General features: G+C 28.1%; 2 protein-coding genes across 2 annotated transcripts; one reads left to right on the top strand and one right to left on the bottom strand.

Annotated features, from left to right (window-relative positions):
* Positions 1-10,687: 10,687 nt before the first annotated feature.
* LOC136079079 (shematrin-like protein 1) lies at positions 10,688-12,776 on the bottom strand. The gene is made up of 7 exons (XM_065794805.1): positions 12,398-12,776; positions 11,978-12,106; positions 11,742-11,885; positions 11,509-11,643; positions 11,233-11,400; positions 10,984-11,119; positions 10,688-10,890 (listed from the first exon to the last, which is right to left on the bottom strand). The coding sequence occupies exons 1-6, from the start codon at positions 12,492-12,494 to the stop codon at positions 10,992-10,994; spliced, it is 801 nt and encodes a 266-aa protein (XP_065650877.1). The 5' UTR covers positions 12,495-12,776; the 3' UTR covers positions 10,688-10,890; positions 10,984-10,991.
* A 1,026-nt stretch (positions 12,777-13,802) lies between these two features.
* On the top strand, positions 13,803-15,353 carry LOC136079078 (keratin-associated protein 19-2-like). Its single transcript, XM_065794803.1, has 5 exons — positions 13,803-14,167; positions 14,459-14,587; positions 14,680-14,823; positions 14,922-15,057; positions 15,151-15,353. Exons 1-4 carry the CDS (start codon positions 14,071-14,073, stop codon positions 15,047-15,049), a joined length of 498 nt encoding a protein of 165 aa, XP_065650875.1. The 5' UTR covers positions 13,803-14,070; the 3' UTR covers positions 15,050-15,057; positions 15,151-15,353.
* The last annotated feature ends 5,406 nt before the right edge of the window (positions 15,354-20,759 follow it).

Below are 20,759 nucleotides of genomic sequence, written 5' to 3'. Positions count from 1 at the left end.
CAATTATTTTTTTTTTAATATTAGGTTTATTTACAAAAAACATTTTTAGTCGCTCTCGAAAAGATTCTCGTTCAGCTGCATTTAACCTCATTTTAAATAAGTGTGTTTCAAATAATAAAGTTTATATTTTATAGAACGTTTATGACTACTCATAAAACCACAAAAACTAATTATTATGTTCAAATAATGAAATTAGGATTTGTCCGATAACTTCCGCATCACCCGTTAAGATGGGTCCCGTATGGTTTAAAAATTACGCATCTAGAAATGAAATTGGCTAAAAAATCTGGGATTTTGACGGGTTTCCTGTTTGGGGCCCAATAGGGTAAAACAAAACTTCAATAAAATGCGTTAAGTGATCGCCATATAAAATTCAAACTTTAAGTAGAAAACTTGTATAAACAATATAACGCGTATAAATTAAAGAAAACTTAACTTTTTTCATTTCAAAAAAGTTTTTTTTTATTTCGTTTTTATTTTATATATTTTTTTAGGGTCGTATCAATACCATTCACGTTTTTTAAGTTTTATAAAACGAGGTTTTATAAGTTTTATAAAACACACAATAAAAAATTGATATTTTGATTTTTATTATTGTTTTACTTCCTTTGAGCATAAATTCTTGGCAACGTGAATGGCTTTTAATATTATAAAGGTAATTCAATAATATTTTGTAATTATAAAGGAAATAGTTTTTATATAAACTTACAGTTCATATAAAATACAATTTATATAAATTGTACGCGGAAATTCGTGGTTTACGGAACTGAATATTGTGCTGAAATTCTGTGGCACGTTTTTTGAACTTTATTTTAGATAGCGTCATACGAACGTTTTTTTGTGGTATTTCTTTTTAGAAACACAACTAACCTTTTGTAGCATAACTTAGATTAAAAAAACCTCTTGTAACATAACTTAAAAAAAGAATAGTTTAACTTGTCTTTTATGTAACATTTATGTGTGGTTGGTAATTTTTGTTTTGATTTTATTTGTATAAAAAACTTGGTTGTTGTTCTCACATTATATTAATGTTAAAGGAATGCTCAAATAGTTTGAAAACCTACCCAGATAGTTTTTTACATATATTTTTTATCTACCTACCAAATTTCATCGAAAAATATTATTAAACAGATGGTCTATAAAATCGAGCAGTTTGGTACCTAATTTTTGATTTCCGTTGTGGGTGGTAAGAGGGGTACGAACAAGTTGAATTTTATTAGGTTAATTTAGTAATTATTTATGTTATATATATATAATTATATATATATATATATATATATATATATATATATATATATATATATATATATATACATATATATATATATATATATATATATATATATATATATAAATATATATATATATATATATATATATATATATATATATATATATATATATATATATATATATATATATATATATATATATATATATATATATATATATATATATATATAGCCTGCCGTTATTGTATCACGGCAGGCTATTAAGGAACTACTGGTCTTTCCATAGGGACATTCATTTAAAGACACATTTTCAACTAATTTTTTTTATTAATAGAACAATAAAGCAGACGAGGTCCAATATATTATGTTTCTATACCTTCAAGACATATACCTTAATATACCTTAATAGTAAGACTAAATTATATCTTAATATTATACCTTAATGATAAGACTAAATTTGTCTTCTTCTAGCCCCGGTCATGTAATTATTTTTTTATAAGTTACGACTGTAAATTTTTTTTTATCGGCAAAAGTGTAAATAAACAAAAACAAAACAAAAAAAAGACAATACAACAAATGAAAAAAATCTATAAATTCTAAAAAATTTATAAATGTGAATTATTTCACTTAACAATTAACAAAAAGATTTCGAAGTGTAAAAATATTATGAAGAACATAAAAAAAAAACGAGACACTTAAACTATTTAAGTATTTTTGTATCCAAAAAATAAACTGTGACTCTCTCTTATGACATTTTCAAATGAAAAATAATATCTCAAAAAATATCAAAAAAGGTAATAAAGAATATATACAGTCAATTACAAAAAAAAAACGATATCGAAACCTATAATTTAAGAATGAAGATTAACATTGAAATTGGCTTTACTTCATTACTTACTAAATAAACAAAAATAAATCACAATGATCCCGTAACATAAAAAATATTTAGGAACTTCTTATCAAAATTACATAAAGTAACAAACTTTTATTCAGATTCACAATTTTTGCAAACATAATAATCGGTTTGATGTGCACAATCCTCATGTAACCAATTTTTGCAGTCTATGCACTGAACCCACTTTTCGTTAGGTTTACTTTTATAGAAAGGCGTCAAACAAATTAAGCATAAAAATTCGTCGCTATTATCATCGATGTCTATATTTTTCCTTACTTTTCTTTTTTTAGCTACATGTTTTGTTTTGTTTTTATCCATTTTCATGACCTTTTCACAGTTTTCCATTCTGATTTTTTCCTTTTCGGGTGTATCTGTGTACACAGCCGACTTTCTTTTCTTTTTTCTTCTTGTGTTTTCCATTCTAGGTGGAGCTTTCAAGAATGGGCGAACGCTTTCAGGATTTAAAACTGTTGACATGGACGGTATTGGATCATCTGCAAAATTTTGTAGCCTATTTTCTGACAATGTTGTCACTTTTGACATCGTTTATCAATGGACTGTCTTCTGTAACTGGTCTGTTTTCTAGAATTGGTCTATCTTTAGGCATTGGCCTGTCCGTAACAAAAGTCTGTAAAAACTTGTCTATTATATAGATAAATACCGGTACACCTAAACCCAGCTTGAATATTAGTAGACGTAAATGCTATTGGTAAAGCCATTTGAACAATAGATGGTATGTTACGTACGGTCATGGTTTTACCTTGATTATTTTGCATCCAAGCATCACTGGTAGAGTAAACAACTTTTTTGAATGGGCCATATACAGAACGGTCCAAAAGCTGCATTTTGTGTGAGCAATGAGGTGGGAAAGATAAAACTACTATTCCATTTTCACTACAATAATCCAATGCCCGAATTGAAGTATATGAAAAATTATTATCCAAAAGGAGGAGAATTCTTCTGTCTTTTGATGACAATGTGTACTTTTGAAAGTGCTTCAAAAATATCAGGAATTCATCTTTCTTCATCCAGCCACTACTGTTGTCAGCGCCAACACTTCCGACTGGACCGTCTCTGACGAAGTGATCTTGATATCTAATCCGAGGAAATACAAACATAGGATGTATATAATTTCCTATAGCATTCACTGCACATGCAACGGTAACCAGATTCCCACGACCGGCAGAAGTTAAGGCGCCGACCTGATGAGATCCTCTTTTACATGGTGACACCGGTTTCATCTAGGTTGTATATGTCTTTTGGTTCAAATTTGTGTTTGTCTAAAACATTTCGTAATTTTTAAAGAATAAATTCACATTTGCTTCATTGAAGCTTGTAGCCCTTGCTAGGCTAGTGGGTCGGGCGCATCTTATTGACGATTCCGGATGTCGTTTCATTAAACCGCTGAACCAATCTTCCCTAGCACATTTGTTATTTTTCTATTGTAACAGCATATTGAGCTCATATATAGATGCCATTTTATATACCAGTCTTCCTGTTTCCCGCGGCAAAAATCCGTAATATATATCAGCTGCCTTCATTATTTATTTCTTCATAGAAATTTCGTGGCAATAAAAACTTTGTTCCATTCTTGGTAACCAACATTTACAGGTTCGTTTGATGTTATTCTTTTTAATATATACCTTCGTAATGACGCACAGCACAAACCATACTTTTGTGCAGCTTTTCTATTAGAAACTCCCTCTTCGACAACATCATTGTAGGCAGATTCGGACGAAGATTGGGGTTGGCTACCCCTGTCTGTTCTTTTTATGCGGTTTCGGGGCATCCTGAAGTAGCAAAATTCACATTAGTTTATAACAATAAATTTAATATGTGTTCAATAAGTTTTTTTTGACATTATCTGTGCTCTTGTCAACATTTACTAAATATTATTTTAAAAAAAAAAAAAATATAAGACTGTATACTTCGTTACCTACAGGTAAAATACAGAGGTACGAACCACTACGAACATAAAAAATATTTATTTTATCAGTTCGAATGCAAATAAACCATAAAAAATATTAAAAATGATATCCTGGGGTCGGTTGTATTGGTTCAATTGACCCAGGGATTGTTCATTGATACAACTGCCCCGGTAGGTTCATTTTCGTTTGACATTATGTTTTTTTTATTTAATGGCGGTAAAGATAATCTAAATTCACTCTAAATTACGTAAAAATAACAATATTTTGAAATTACCAAAACAGAATGTACTCACCTGATGCAGAAATTAAATTATTGTCTTCCAAATACGGTGTAAAAATGTTAGCTTTGCACAAATAAACACCATGCACCACAGAATATGCGAACGACTCGTGCGCCGGTGGCAAACAAACTAAAGCTAAAGTGGACATTGACTGTAGGTAAAAATCATCGAATATGGCGGCGTCCTATCTTTAGAATGAACAGAGATTTTCACACTGATACAACCGAACCCTGTTACTTTCAACCCCAGTCTACCTTATATATATATATATATATATATATATATATATATATATATATATATATAATATATATATATATATATATATATATATATATATATATATATATATATATATATATATATCAGTGTAATAATGATATATTTGATATGCAACAATACTCAATAATAATACTTAGGAGCATTATTGCATTATTAATAATCATCAGGGGTGGATCCAGGAATAATATTGACTGTAGCAAAAGTAAAACCAGAGAACCACAGCAATAGTGGCCCGGCTAGGTGATAGAGGACGATTTATTTTTTTTTTTGTTCTTTATTAAACTCCTAGATATAGATACCCTTCTTTCAAAAAATCAAAAGTTTCAGAGGCACCAAAAACCTAACTTTTAACTGCATTAAAAATAATAAACAATGAAAAAAAATTTTTTAATGGTTTTCAACATTAATCTAGCGGGCATTGTAGTCAGAGTTTAATAGTATGAAAAATATCATAATTAAGTAATTGTAAAAATAAGTAATTATAAAAAAAGAACTGATGAAACGTAGCTCCCGTGATTTAATACACGTTTATTACAAGGTCATGTTATTATTAATGATAAAAACAATGTAGCTGTCCTTTTTTTCTAAAAAAATATTATGTATGAGCACATCATTAGTATATCACAAAAAACGATGACAAAAGTAACACTTTTAGGTCTTTTTTAAAAGGTGAAGAGACAGAAGAAGAGGTGAAGGGTGCGGTGCCTGTAAAGAGAGAAAACGCACTGCAATATTTTAACCGCAAATACCTGTTTTGTAAGGTAAACAAATTTATTTTTATCTTAATTGTATTCAACATCCTAAACTGTTGGCTAATGATCAATAAAGCAAACTTCAAATCATGAAAATTTACTAAATTCAAACCATATTTCAATAGTAGACAAATAAAACAAAATAATGGCAAAAAAAAGACTCAATAAATATAAAGAAAAATAAATTTCATAAAAAATAAAAACTCAAAACCTTGAAACTTTTTTAACAAAATCTTATAAGATAAATATAATAAATAATAATAAAAGTATTCATGGCAGCATCAAAAAATTATCCTGTTAATATTCTATCAGTAACAAATAAAAATATCCCACATATATTCTCTCTCTCTCTCTCTCTCTCTCTCTCTCTCTCTCTCTCTCTTTATATATATATATATATATATATATATATATATATATATATATATATATATATATATATATATATATATATATATATATATATATATATATATATATATATGTATATAGTTAGTTAGTATTTATTGCTGTAACTGGATTGGCGAGTGAGAATGCTTTTAAGCACACTGTGACAGCCGCTTCAATCGATTGTTGTTCGTCCAACAGTCGAATCCTGCTTTAAAGGAGTTTACAGACGATGATTTGACTAGTTCCAAAGGCAATGAGTTCCATAAGTTTGCCGATCTATTGTAAAAGAAATTATGCCTTTGCAGATTTTTTGTTGTTTCCCTATAATACTTGAAACAGTGACCTCTAATATGATTTTGAACAGTTTGTATGTTATGTTATGTTTTATTAATGTTGTTCATTATTTTAAATAGTTGGATCATATCACCTCTTTCTCTTCGTTTAGTTAGAGTTGTCAATTTCAAAGCTTTTAATCGGTCTTCATAACTGAAAAACCTAATTGATTTAATCAGCTTGGTGGCTCGACACTGAACTTGTTAAATTATTTTACAATCACCTTTTTGGTACGGGGACCATACTGGTACTGAGAACTCTAGAAATGGACGAATAAAGGTTACGTATAGTGATTTAAGTAAATGAAAGTCCAATCTTGCAAACGATTTTTTAATTCGACCTAACATTCTATTTGCATTATTTGTTACAGAAATAACTTGATCTTTCCACTTGAGATTTTTAGAAAATATTACACCTAGATCTTTTACGCTGTTTGATTCTGGTAGTTAAATGCCATTAATATATAAAGGATTCTTTTTGTTGTTTACTCCATAGTGCATTACTACACATTTATCAACATTAAACTTTAAAAGCCAGTCTTCTGTCCATTTAAACGATGTATTTAAATCCCTTTGTAGACTTGAGGTACACTCATTAGAAATTACCTTGGACAAAATCTTAGTATCATCAGCAAACAATGTGCATTTATTCATTAATTTACTTGGCAGATCGTTAATGTATATAATAAACATTAGGGGCCAATAACAGAGCCTTGTGGCACGCCACTAAAAATTTCAACCCACTCAGAAACAACTTGACCTAGAACTATTCTTTGTCTTCTATTATTTAGAAAAGCTTTCATCCATTTTAGAACTAAGCCATTAATACCATATGAATTTAATTTAGCAAAGAGTCTCTTGTGAGGAACACTATCGAAAGCTTTAGCAAAGTCTAGCATTACTACATCAACAGGTATACCATCGCTGTTGGAAGAAGAAATAAAGTCAAGAGTCTCTAACAAATTTGTGGTACAACACTTTCCTTTTACAAAACCATGTGTTGGATTGTTAGTAAATTGTTTTCGTCGTGATGTTTTTCAATTCTTTCTCTTATAACAGATTCTAATATTTTGCAAGGAATAGAAGTTAATGAAATAGGGCGATAATTGAATAGAAGTTAATGAAATAGAGCGATAATATATATATATATATATATATATATATATATATATATATATATATATATATATATATATATATATATATATATATATATATATATATATATATATATATATACATATATATATATATATATATATATATATATATATATATATATATATATATATATATATATATACATATATACATTATCGCTCTATATAAAAACCGTTTAAAAATTACAAACTACGGTAGAATGAGTTCTGACGTTATAGTACAAGAAGACGTAATGGAAAACTAATCTCCGCTATCAAATAATGAAAGCAGAAATTTATTTTTGTGTCTGCATTTAGAGGCTAATTCGCCTCTTTTGTTTAGAAGATTGTTTCCTTTGTAAAATAATATTTCGAATTTCTCATTTAAACAAAGCTTACAAATTTTTGACGCAGGATTGTATGATTTACAGCGTTTAATAATACTCCATTTGATTGAAGTTGTGAAATTGTTTTCTTTTAATTCCCATACTTCCTTAGACAACTCAGTGTCTTTTTTGTATTTTTTTATGTTAAAAGATTTTTGATGGTTCGCATAACGTAGCTTAAATGAGGTTTCGCTTATCCCAATGTACACTTTATCATTGTATTGAGGTTTATTTTTTTTTTTTTTTTTATTTTTTTTTTTTTTTATTTTAGTTGCCCTAAGAAGTCCTAACGGTCTTGTCACAGCGGAAGTGCATTTAACCAGGAAGTTCACGCCTCTTTCCTTACCGTGACGCGAAAATTTGTCCAGAGCTCGTTTCGAACCTGGATCTCCTGCTTATAAAGCAAGCGCTCTTACCACTGCGCCACGGCCGCATTTGCATTTGAGCTTACGGTGGCTTGGTAAACAATGTTGTTAGACAAGCAATTGTTGTTCAGTGGACAAAGAGATTTTTTAATGCAATTGCAGGCTTTTTCTGATAATTTTACACCACCATATAAAATATTTTTGTTGTGTGAGCTGATGATAGATTTGATGTTTGGCATACAGGAGTAGCTTATCTTAATTGTGTTTCTGTTAAATATTTTGTGTAGTTTGTGGTTTTTTAGGAAAATCCTTGTCAATTAGGGTTAAAAAGCGTTGACCAATTTTGGTTGTAACATTTTTATATACCATAAAGGTGTGTCGATTTATTAAAAATAACTTCACTTGATGAGTTGGCAGACAATCATAGCTCGATATTTTTTGGAAGATTATTTATTATGCTAGGTGGATGATTAGAATAAATGAAGGATTGTACCAGATTATGTTTCGTTTGTGGTTATTTTTTGAAACTTTTTTTGTGCTTGGTTTATATGTCAACTTATAAGTGTATCCCGATTGCTTTAATGCGTCTTCATAAAGGTGTGTCGATTTATTAAAAATAAATTTACTTGATGAGTTGGCAAACAATTTTAGCTCGATATTTTTTGAAAGATTATTTATTATGCTAGGTGGATGGTTAGAATCAGCAAGCACATAATTTAGGTTATTTTCAGGCTTGCTGTATGGTTGAAAAGAATTTTGAGTAAGATTAAAAGTTAAATCAAGGTAGTTAACAATTTTAAGGTTGTAATTGATAGAGATGTTGAGATTTTTACGTTTGAAAACTTGAACAACATGCTTTTTTATTTTTTCTATTTGATGGCCATTTTTGTTCTTAAAAACAGCTAACCCGTCATCTCGATATAAACCAAAATCATTTTTGTTGTAAAACTGCGAAAGTTGATCTAAAACAAACAATCCTGCTTTTTTCTTAATCCATGATATGCCACCGTTAAAATGAAAGATTTTCTTGCATGACGTATAATGGATTTGCTTTGCTCGTCTATAGTTATATGTTGTTCGGCAAAGGCAATTGCGTTATTTAGCATGATTTCATCAATTGACGGATAAAAATCCTTTATGTCAAATACTAAAAACTTACAAAGGTGTTTATCATCAATCTTTCGGAACCAATTTATCTCGATTCTATTAAAAATATCGTGATTTGTCAAAATTTGCTTACTTTCTTTATTTACTACGTCCTTTAGATTTGAGTCGGCCTTTTTATAAATGGAAGTGATTGCATTTTTCAGAAGGTGATTGTAATCATCTTTAGATATTTTGTACATGTTGGAAGTTTTGTCAGCTAGAGTTTAAGTCTTATTAGATTTGCGTTAAGATTTAATGTCATTATTTATTTTTTCTTGAAATGTATTGTTGAGATTGCGAAATTTTATAGTTTTAACAATATTTAATAAATCTTTTTCAAATAGTGAAATATCTTTAATTTGTGAAGGACACTTTGAAGATATTACTCCATAGTTAGTGAAATCATTACACTTAGACGCATCATCGAGTTGCTTGTTAATAAAAAATAACGCTTTCCATCTCATTCTTTTTATAAGAGCTTCAGTTTTCTCGAATAACTGCAGCATAAATTCTTTTTCAGATGGTATGGGTATATTTTTGATTGAGTATTTAAAGTTTATTTTTTCCATCTTGGACAATTTTGAGTAGAGTGCTCAACTGAAAGGAGCGTTTATATTGTTGTTGTATGATTTAGTGTTAAAAACACTAAACTCTTGATCGTTGTAGAGTGCTCAATATTTAAGAAAATATATATTTTTTCAAAAACTGAGCATTTTATACTTAAATTTTAGAAAAAACAACTTTTAATGGAACTTAAAGTTTTATGCCTATCGGCAATCATCAGCCATGAAGTGCAAAATCAAAAAAACATAAAATTAAGAAAAGTAGCACCAAACATTATGTTTTATTTTTGTTGTTAACAAATATTGTATTTTATGTTTATACTGTCTAGTTGTTATTTATAACTTTTTGATTTATAGGTTGCGATCAATTTCGACACGTTTTTGAGATTCATGTAAGAAATTTTTGTTTTATTTTTACGATGAAACATGCTGATAGAAATTGATCTTTTACTGGCTCAACGACATTTGAAAACGCGCATTACTTAGCTGACTTTTGTAATCGAGTAAGAAAATATAAAAATCATTATTCATGATTTTATTTTGAGCTCGTAAAATGTAACTTTTATACGTAATATCTTTTTTGGTTTGAATATATATATATATATATATATATATATATATATATATATATATATATATATATATATATAAATATATATATAAATATATATATATATATATATATATATATTATATATATATATATATATATATATATATATATATATAAATATATATATATATATATATACTCTGTGTACAGGTGCTCTGTGATAAGACCGTAAGGACTTCTGGAGCATTGTAATAACCACACACGCACACACACTTAAACACAAACAAGTATTCGAATGTAAATTTCTCATACGTATTTATTATTCATCTTAATCATGTATAGTTAAGCAAATGAAATTAAAACGAATTTTATTTATTAATTATATATTTGCATGATTTCATAAAAAAACGTTTATTTATGTTACATAAATAAAACTGCTTCCTGTTTGAAAAGAATCAAAAACTTATGTTAAAAATCTAATTAAAAAAAAAGAAACCCATTGCAAAATAATCATTTACAATAAATTAAAAATTAATTTGTCGAATGAATCTTTTTCATTCGTCCTTGAAATAAGATTTTCCGTATCCATAACCTTTATTATATGATCCACTATAACCTCCATATCCGCCATATCCATACCCTTTATCTAAAAAAATAAAATTGTTTATTTATATCGTTGATTAACACTTAAGCATTGTTTGCTAACTTGGGAAAAATGATCATTTTAAAAAAGGTTTACTGTGTGAATTATAGGTGGGATCTTTTTTTTATAGCCGATTTAGATTCGTCACTGTAGTAGTTGTTTCCATATCCGTATCCTTTGTTGTATAAGCCACCACCATATCCACCGTATCCACCGTAACCATACCCTTTGTCTTAAATATTTAAAAAAACATTCAGTGTGATAAAAAAAACTTACAAACACTGTTTTTTTGTGGGTTTTTTTTAATTGAAAAATTACTTTAATCAACATTTTAAAATGATTTACTGTAAAAATTGTAAGTTGGATCTTCCTTTACAGCTTTTGATTTGTCATTGTAATAGTTGCTTCCGTATCCGTGCCCTTTGTTGTATAACGCACCTCCGTATCCTCCGTATCCTTTGTTGTATAATCTGCCTCCGTATCCTCCGTATCCACCGTAGCCATAACCTTTTTCTAAAAGATTTAATAAACATACAGTGCGTAAATGGAAGCAAAGACGGACATATATAATACTTTTTTTTATCAAAATTCTTTTTAATAAACAATTAAAACATGATTTACTGTATGAATTATAAGTGGGGTCTTCTTTTACAGCTATTTTTGGTTTGTCACTGTAGTAGTTGTTTCCATATCCATACCCTTTGTTGTATAAGCCACCACCATATCCACCGTATCCACCGTAACCATACCCTTTGTCTTAAATATTTTAAAAAACACTCAGTGTGATATAATAACTTATAGACTATTTTTTTTTATTGAAAAATTACTTTAAAAATTTTTTTAAAATGATTTACTGTAAGAATTATAAGTTGGATCTTCTTTTACAGCTTTTTTTGATTCGTCACTGTAATGGTTGTTTCCGTATCCGTACCCTTTGTTGTATAATCCACCTCCGTATCCTCCGTATCCTCCTTTTCCACCGTAGCCATAACCTTTGTCTAAAAGATTTAATAAACATACAGAGCGTAAATGTAAACAAATCATACATATACAATATTTTTTTTTATTGAAAAATTAAAACATGATTTACTGTACGAATTATAAGTCGGGTCTTCTTTTACAGCTATTTTTGGTTCGTCATTGTAGTAGTTGTTTCCATATCCATACCCTTTGTTGTATAAGTCACTACCGTAACCTCCGTACCCACCGTAGCCATACTCTTTAAAAAAGTTATTAAACCAAATTAAATTAAAAAGTAAAATTAACATTTATATTTACAATTTACTTTAAAAATTAGGCCATTTTTATCAAACTCCATTATATATACATAAAAAAGAACTATTTTAATAACAAAAAAGAACTTTAAGATTAAAAATACGTCGAACGAAGTTATAAACTATAGTTTTAAAGTTATTTTGTTGCTTACACTTACAACTTATTATTACATAATTAAAAAATTTGAATTAGTACTAATATAGAACAATTATTAAACATAAAGTTTAAAATCTACCGTTTCCTTTATTGTATAAATTGAGTATCTTTCCACTTCTCGCATAAACGCAAAGGTCTAGGAAAACCACCATAAACAATACGTTTACTTTGTTCATTTCTAAAGCAAGGCTAAGTTACACTTAAATAACACAACCTGCACGTACTATCACACTCAAAGTATCGTCTATTTATGCAACATTTAACTTCCTTGTTAGTGACGCAAATAAACGAACGAAATTGAAATTTTAATGTAAAAAACTTTTTTATGGTATTTTTATTACTTGTTGTGGGTGTTTGTTGCTTTTTCAGTGAACTTTTTTGAAAAGCGTTTAATTAAAAATTTCCAGATACGGAAAAGTTGTATATTAATACTGTAAAAAGATTTAATTACTTACAGTAGTAGAATAAAGTTTGAACGAGTACAAATTTGTTCAAATAAATATTTTTTGAGAGAAATTCAAATTATTGTTAGAGAGGCGGTATTAATTTTTTGTTTTTTGTTTATTAGCAAAACTTTAATTTCTTTCCCCATTATCCCCACTTTTTCCTTGACACCAACAAAAAAAAAATGTTATAATACATTAACTACGGCTTGGCACACTCAACCTCTAGATTTATTTGAAGATGTATTTTAAGGTGCTGGGTCCATAAGATAAACGGAAACTCAATTAATCAGTTTTCGAACAAAGACACTATGAAAACGTGTTTGAAACCCTCAATATCAAAATTCTACCAAAGATCTCCTAACTTTAAATACAAACAAGATCGTGAACCTTGCCTATGAGGCAAGAGAATCAAAAAATAGTTGCAATCCAAGAAACTACATTTATTGCCATGGCGCGACTGATCACCTGATCAAGTCCCATTGAAAAAATGTGCGCTTAGATGGACTTTGAAATGTGCAACGATTAAATTACAAGCAAACCATACTTAAACGAGGTTCTGAATGCTCGTGGAGCTCAACTCCAAAAGAACTATGCATGAAATTGATAGAGTCAATGGTCAGGCATGTGTTTTAAAGTCAAAGGCGAATCTTTGAGGTTGAGTGCGCACAGGCCGTAATTAATGTATTATAACATTTATTTTTTGTTGGTGTCACCGAAAAAATGGAGACAATGGGGAAAAAAATTAAAGTTTTAAAGTCAAAGGCTATTTTAAGTACAAAAAATTATTGTTTTTCATTGTTAATCATGGATTTGTTCAAGTTTAACTTGTTTCACTGTTTTTTTTGTGTTTTATTTAATCAACTTTTTATTATTTCTTCAGTTACAAGCTATTTGATTTTTTTTTTAATTCAAACTAGTTAAACAAAAAACAAAAAATTAATACCGCCTCTCTAACAATAATTTGAATTTCTCTCAAAAAATATTTATTTGAACAAATTTGTACTCGTTCAAACTTTATTCTACTACTGTAAGTAATTAAATCTTTTTACAGTATTAATATACAACTTTTCCGTATCTGGAAATTTTTAATTAAACGCTTTTCAAAAAAGTTCACTGAAAAAGCAACAAACACCCACAACAAGTAATAAAAATACCATAAAAAAGTTTTTTACATTAAAATTTCAATTTCGTTCGTTTATTTGCGTCACTAACAAGGAAGTTAAATGTTGCATAAATAGACGATACTTTGAGTGTGATAGTACGTGCAGGTTGTGTTATTTAAGTGTAACTTAGCCTTGCTTTAGAAATGAACAAAGTAAACGTATTGTTTATGGTGGTTTTCCTAGACCTTTGCGTTTATGCGAGAAGTGGAAAGATACTCAATTTATACAATAAAGGAAACGGTAGATTTTAAACTTTATGTTTAATAATTGTTCTATATTAGTACTAATTCAAATTTTTTAATTATGTAATAATAAGTTGTAAGTGTAAGCAACAAAATAACTTTAAAACTATAGTTTATAACTTCGTTCGACGTATTTTTAATCTTAAAGTTCTTTTTTGTTATTAAAATAGTTCTTTTTTATGTATATATAATGGAGTTTGATAAAAATGGCCTAATTTTTAAAGTAAATTGTAAATATAAATGTTAATTTTACTTTTTAATTTAATTTGGTTTAATAACTTTTTTAAAGAGTATGGCTACGGTGGGTACGGAGGTTACGGTAGTGACTTATACAACAAAGGGTATGGATATGGAAACAACTACTACAATGACGAACCAAAAATAGCTGTAAAAGAAGACCCGACTTATAATTCGTACAGTAAATCATGTTTTAATTTTTCAATAAAAAAAAATATTGTATATGTATGATTTGTTTACATTTACGCTCTGTATGTTTATTAAATCTTTTAGACAAAGGTTATGGCTACGGTGGAAAAGGAGGATACGGAGGATACGGAGGTGGATTATACAACAAAGGGTACGGATACGGAAACAACCATTACAGTGACGAATCAAAAAAAGCTGTAAAAGAAGATCCAACTTATAATTCTTACAGTAAATCATTTTAAAAAAATTTTTAAAGTAATTTTTCAATAAAAAAAAATAGTCTATAAGTTATTATATCACACTGAGTGTTTTTTAAAATATTTAAGACAAAGGGTATGGTTACGGTGGATACGGTGGATATGGTGGTGGCTTATACAACAAAGGATACGGATATGGAAACAACTACTACAGTGACGAATCTAAATCGGCTATAAAAAAAAGATCCCACCTATAATTCACACAGTAAACCTTTTTTAAAATGATCATTTTTCCCAAGTTAGCAAACAATGCTTAAGTGTTAATCAACGATATAAATAAACAATTTTATTTTTTTAGATAAAGGGTATGGATATGGCGGATATGGAGGTTATAGTGGATCATATAATAAAGGTTATGGATACGGAAAATCTTATTTCAAGGACGAATGAAAAAGATTCATTCGACAAATTAATTTTTAATTTATTGTAAATGATTATTTTGCAATGGGTTTCTTTTTTTTTAATTAGATTTTTAACATAAGTTTTTGATTCTTTTCAAACAGGAAGCAGTTTTATTTATGTAACATAAATAAACGTTTTTTTATGAAATCATGCAAATATATAATTAATAAATAAAATTCGTTTTAATTTCATTTGCTTAACTATACATGATTAAGATGAATAATAAATACGTATGAGAAATTTACATTCGAATACTTGTTTGTGTTTAAGTGTGTGTGCGTGTGTGGTTATTACAATGCTCCAGAAGTCCTTACGGTCTTATCACAGAGCACCTGTACACAGAGTATATATATATATATATATATTTATATATATATTTATATATATATATTTATATATATATATATATATATATATATATATATATATATATATATATATATATATATATATATATATATATATATATATATATATATATATATTCAAACCAAAAAAGATATTACGTATAAAAGTTACATTTTACGAGCTCAAAATAAAATCATGAATAATGATTTTTATATTTTCTTACTCGATTACAAAAGCAAGCTAAGTAATGTGCGTTTTCAAATGTCGTTGAGCCAGTAAAAGATCAATTTCTATCAGCATGTTTCATCATAAAAATAAAACAAAAATTTCTTACATGAATCTCAAAAACGTGTCGAAATTGATCGCAACCTATAAATCAAAAAGTTATAAAAAACAACTAGACAGTATAAACATAAAATACAATATTTGTTAACAACAAAAATAAAACATAATGTTTGGTGCTACTTTTCTTAATACCATACAAACACGAAAGATGTAAGAGAAATTATCCATCATTATAGATCTTATAATAAAACGTGTAAATATAAATGTTAAAAATGGTAGTGCGCGTATTATTTTAAATGTATAATATGATATTAGAAAAATCGTGAACAACTTTTTTTCTCTTAAAGTGTTTGCTTTGTGAGGGCGAACGCGTTTGAAAAATTTAAGTTTTACTAAAAACGCATCGAGTTAGCAATTTCTGCCCTTGTTTTATTAACTTAAGGTGATTCAATTATCAAAAAGCAACTAGACATAATAGAGACATTAAAATAAAACATTATTTTGGTTGCTCCTTTTTTTAAGGTCATGCAAAAACGTATACGTAAATATACCGTGTTTGCTTTAGGATACTGAACGAGGAAAATAACTTTTTTGCTCTATAAATAATAAATAATATAGTTCCTACAATAATTCATAAAGTTTCTGAAGGATTAAATATTTATTGGTCCTAAATAAAATGTTATCAAAAAGATAGACTTCATTTAACATTAAATTCAATTACTGTGATCATGAATAATATTTCAAAGCAAAAAAAATCTATTTATAAAGTTTATCGTTTGAATTAATTTAAATAGGTCTTTATTTATTTTCTTTACTGGCATGATTTCTAGATTTGCTAATGTTGCTTTGATGAACCCATCTCTAGCTTTTCCAAATACCAATTGAGATGTTCTTGTAACTTTTTGTGCACATCTTTTAATAGCTTGCCAATAAACTGGGAAATTAGGTACATACATCGGAGGGTTTTTTTAAAAGTTTATCATTTGACAATAAACATGTAAGTAAAGGTTTATTTTTATCCAAACTCCAATTAAATAGATCAAAAAAGTGAATCCGATTTTTTATTATGTTTATGATGTTTTTTCCTTTTTACATTAGTGTTTCCGTATCCCAAATCTCCTCCTCATTTTGCAATTGTTTTAACAGTAAATTGTCTTTCTTTGTTTTTTAGACATATATAACAATGCTTGAAGAAATTTTTCACTATGAAGATTCCATGAAGATAATAAAAGGCGTTACAATGTCTTTAACTTTAAGTTTTTGAAAACATAGAAGTTTTTATTGCGTGAGTATATTGTTAGGCCCTTTAGTCTGCTTCCTCGTTACTTTGATTTCAAACCAAAGTGGCGCATAAACTCTAACAATGAACTCCACCAGAAATTAAAGTTTACATGTTTCTTCAACTGAAAGTAAGATTTCTGAGCACCAAAGTAAATATATTTCTATTTGTGAAAGTCTTGCATGCGAATGTGCCCCAGTTTCTTTGATTTTGCCTTTAAGTTTTTTGAGTAAAACCCCAGGGTTAATTGCATGGCTAATTTCATAAAGATTCTTTTTATAATCTGATGACAATTTTACAACTTCAGAGTCAAGTCAAATCAAGTCAAGTCAAGTTCTATTATTGCATTAGGAAATTCAATTTTTATTATGCTATCTATGACTTTAAAGCTAGAAACCTTACCTATAAGTTTTCTATTAAAACCAAAAAATAATAATTTTTTGATGCAGTTTTTTCGTCAAGCTGAATCGTAAGATATCGGAAAGGTAGTTCATTTGTATGAAGAGCACAAATTTTCCACATTAGTTTTTTATCCAATTTATGTTCAAGGTATTTTATAACACCTCCTTTCCTACCAGTGTTTAAATTTGTTAAGTCCGCACCAATGGCAACGTAAGAGTCTCCAACATCACGATCCTCAATCCATTCGTAAAGACTATCAGTTATTTGCTCAGCTGCAGTTTCTACTATTTTTTCATAATTGTTAGTTAAATGAAATTAGTATTTACCGCCAGGTTCAGAACAAACTGAATAATGTTTGTATTTTTTTTCCGATGGATGTAATATTCCGTCATCTTCCTCACTCATGAACTTAGGAAAATCTTTTCGTCCATCAAAAAAATCACATTCAATAGTATCATTCATTGCCGCTTTTTCAGCTCTACTTCGGATTTATTTCATTAACTTAGTCTTACTTCGTTTTATTTTGTTGCGATCAACAAAAGTAACAGTATTTTTCTTTAAAAATTTATATCTTTTGCAGACGCTAAAGCAGCTGTAGCTATGAATGCTGCAGCTCTGTTAGATACCCCATTTCTAATAGCCTGCTTAAAAAAAAACTGTTAATATCTAAGTAATTTCTTTTTAAACTGAGATCAGCTTTTTCTGAATTATTTGCATTTTTTGTTATCAATGTCCGAATTGTCTATTGTTGTTTGAAACTCTACTGCTAAAAGAGAAAGTAAGTACTCAAATTATATTAATTAATTTTAATAAAACATTTATACTATATAGTTATATATCACGGTTTCAACAAAAAATGAAAAAAATATTTGAGATATTTTAGCATTTACATCCTCACTATTTGTTCCAGATTTTTTTTTTTGTTTTTTTTTTTAAATCTTTTCACTTTATTAGTTGGAAGTTACTGGAAGAGAAAAGATGAAAATTATCAAGATAACGATTGACAGACGACTTGAAAGATTGCAATTTATAATATAATTTGCAATCTTTTAAGACGTCTATGACTGTTCCTTAGTGCTCCAAAAATTCTCATTTGCCTAGTTTTTTTCCTTGAGCATCAGTTTTTTGGAATTCGCTTTCTTCATCTTGCTTTTTTGATTCATATTATGAATCAAAACAGTTTAGATACAGAAGCTGGAGTGATACGAATGTCAAGTAATGGATCAGTTTGTTTGTCGGCTATATCAGAGAGAACGCATCTAGTGCCAATTTTAATTCTTTGAGCTTGTAGAAAAAAAACTTCTTGCAAAGATATCTTTGCAAAATTTTGACATGCAAGTAACAAGAGCTTTAAAAGGACAACCGTCGCATCCACTTTCACTACAGAGTAAGATTTTACACTTACATTTTGTCAAGTCAGATAACTTATTAAGTTTGTTCGTATACGGACAAACTTAATAAGTTATTTGCAAAAGAACTACAAAAGAAAAAAAACTACAAAAGAAAAAAAGAAGTATGTATATATACATATTTCTTTTTTTCTTTTGTAGTACTCAATTTTCCAGTGTCTTTTGCAATATTTCATTCAAGGACAAGACATTTTATTTTATTAAATATTTTTATACACATACATTTTGTACTTAAATGTGTAACTGATCCATCACACAACAAAATTCCATACCGTAAACTATCAAAGTTCGAGTCCATTACCCAATAGCTCATGCAATTTAAGGTATTTTAATACTCTTTGAGCTAAAGTTTCCGTTTATCGCAATAAAATTGATATTATGTTTGTTTAAAAATATTAACAGCTTTTTGTAGTAGGTAAAGAGTATTTTTATATATGTTAGAGTGGGTCATATTTTTACACCATGTAATATGACTGTCTAAAAAATATTAGCTATTTTGAATTTCGTTTAAACGGAGCAACTTTTCCTTATATTATATGGGTATGAGATCTACTGTTAACCTACATATTACCTGAAAATTAAAATAGAATGTGAAAAGGCAAAATCTTTATACAAAGTCCTTTTTACTTTAAGTTTTGAGTTTGAAGCGGAAACAAGCTTTTCACGACGTTTTTCATTGGTTGTAACAATCTTGGATACTTTAGATTTAGACTTTTTTGTCCAAACATTCAACATTTTGAGAATGACATGGAATATCAAGAATTTGAACTGTGCCATTTGTAACATTGATTAAAAGGTCATTTTTTTCACTTCAGATAATATCGAAGGAGGAGAGATATCAACATTTGATCAGTCGATCAATTCCAAATTAGGAAGCATGGAAATTTAGAGAAATCTTTTGTAGAGAGTAAATACGTACCCCATCAATATTCTCTTCTCTTCTACATGCAATAATTTTCTTTGCTGCATCGACATTTTTTTTCTTGTCTTCATCCATAATGGCCGACAACAAAACACTCTTAGGATGAGCAAAATAACAACTTCTTTTCCTGCCTTTCTGAGCGATTGCTATTGTATCAGGATGATTAACCCAAGTAGCAAACAATATTGGCGCAATATTGGCGCGATATTGGGTATCTTGGCCAATCTTGGCCAAGATATCCAATATTACGCCTTACTAATATTGGCAAACAATATTGCACCAATATTGACATATCAATATTGGCAAATATTAAAATACCAATATTACCCTATTATTGTTTTACTAATAATGAAATGCCAATATTGACAAAATATTGTTTGCCAATACCGTAAAATCGCCAAAGTTCGGTCACCATTTAACTTCGATCTTTAAGAAAAAATATAAAAAAAGCATGCAAAACTCAAATTTTAGAAACTTTTTTTTATCAAATAATTTTCATAACTAGTACGTAAATATGGATCTATAAAAAAATAATAATGTTTATATGCAACCTGCTGAAATAATTCTTTAGCAAAACATCAATTTGAAAAAATGCATACTTTAAAATCTAAAATAAGCAAATTATTTAAATAGATGATCGTATTTAATCTTAGTATTATTAAGAATCGGCAAATTAATTATATTTACAAAAAAAAATTAATAATTTTTAAAAATTAACTACTTTTTTTATAATGTTGATAAGTGTTGCGAATGTAAAATTTACCAGTAACTTTATCCGTAAATTTACCATTAAATATTGACATTTTTATAATGGATAAACACCATGGTATTTTATTTGAATAAAAAATTTGTTAACAATT

The sequence above is a fragment of the Hydra vulgaris genome, chromosome 04 (genome assembly GCF_038396675.1).
Source record: "Hydra vulgaris chromosome 04, alternate assembly HydraT2T_AEP".
NCBI classification, from domain to species: domain Eukaryota; kingdom Metazoa; phylum Cnidaria; class Hydrozoa; order Anthoathecata; family Hydridae; genus Hydra; species Hydra vulgaris.
Note: the sequence above shows the minus strand (reverse complement) of the source record. Positions and strands in the feature narration are given on the sequence as shown.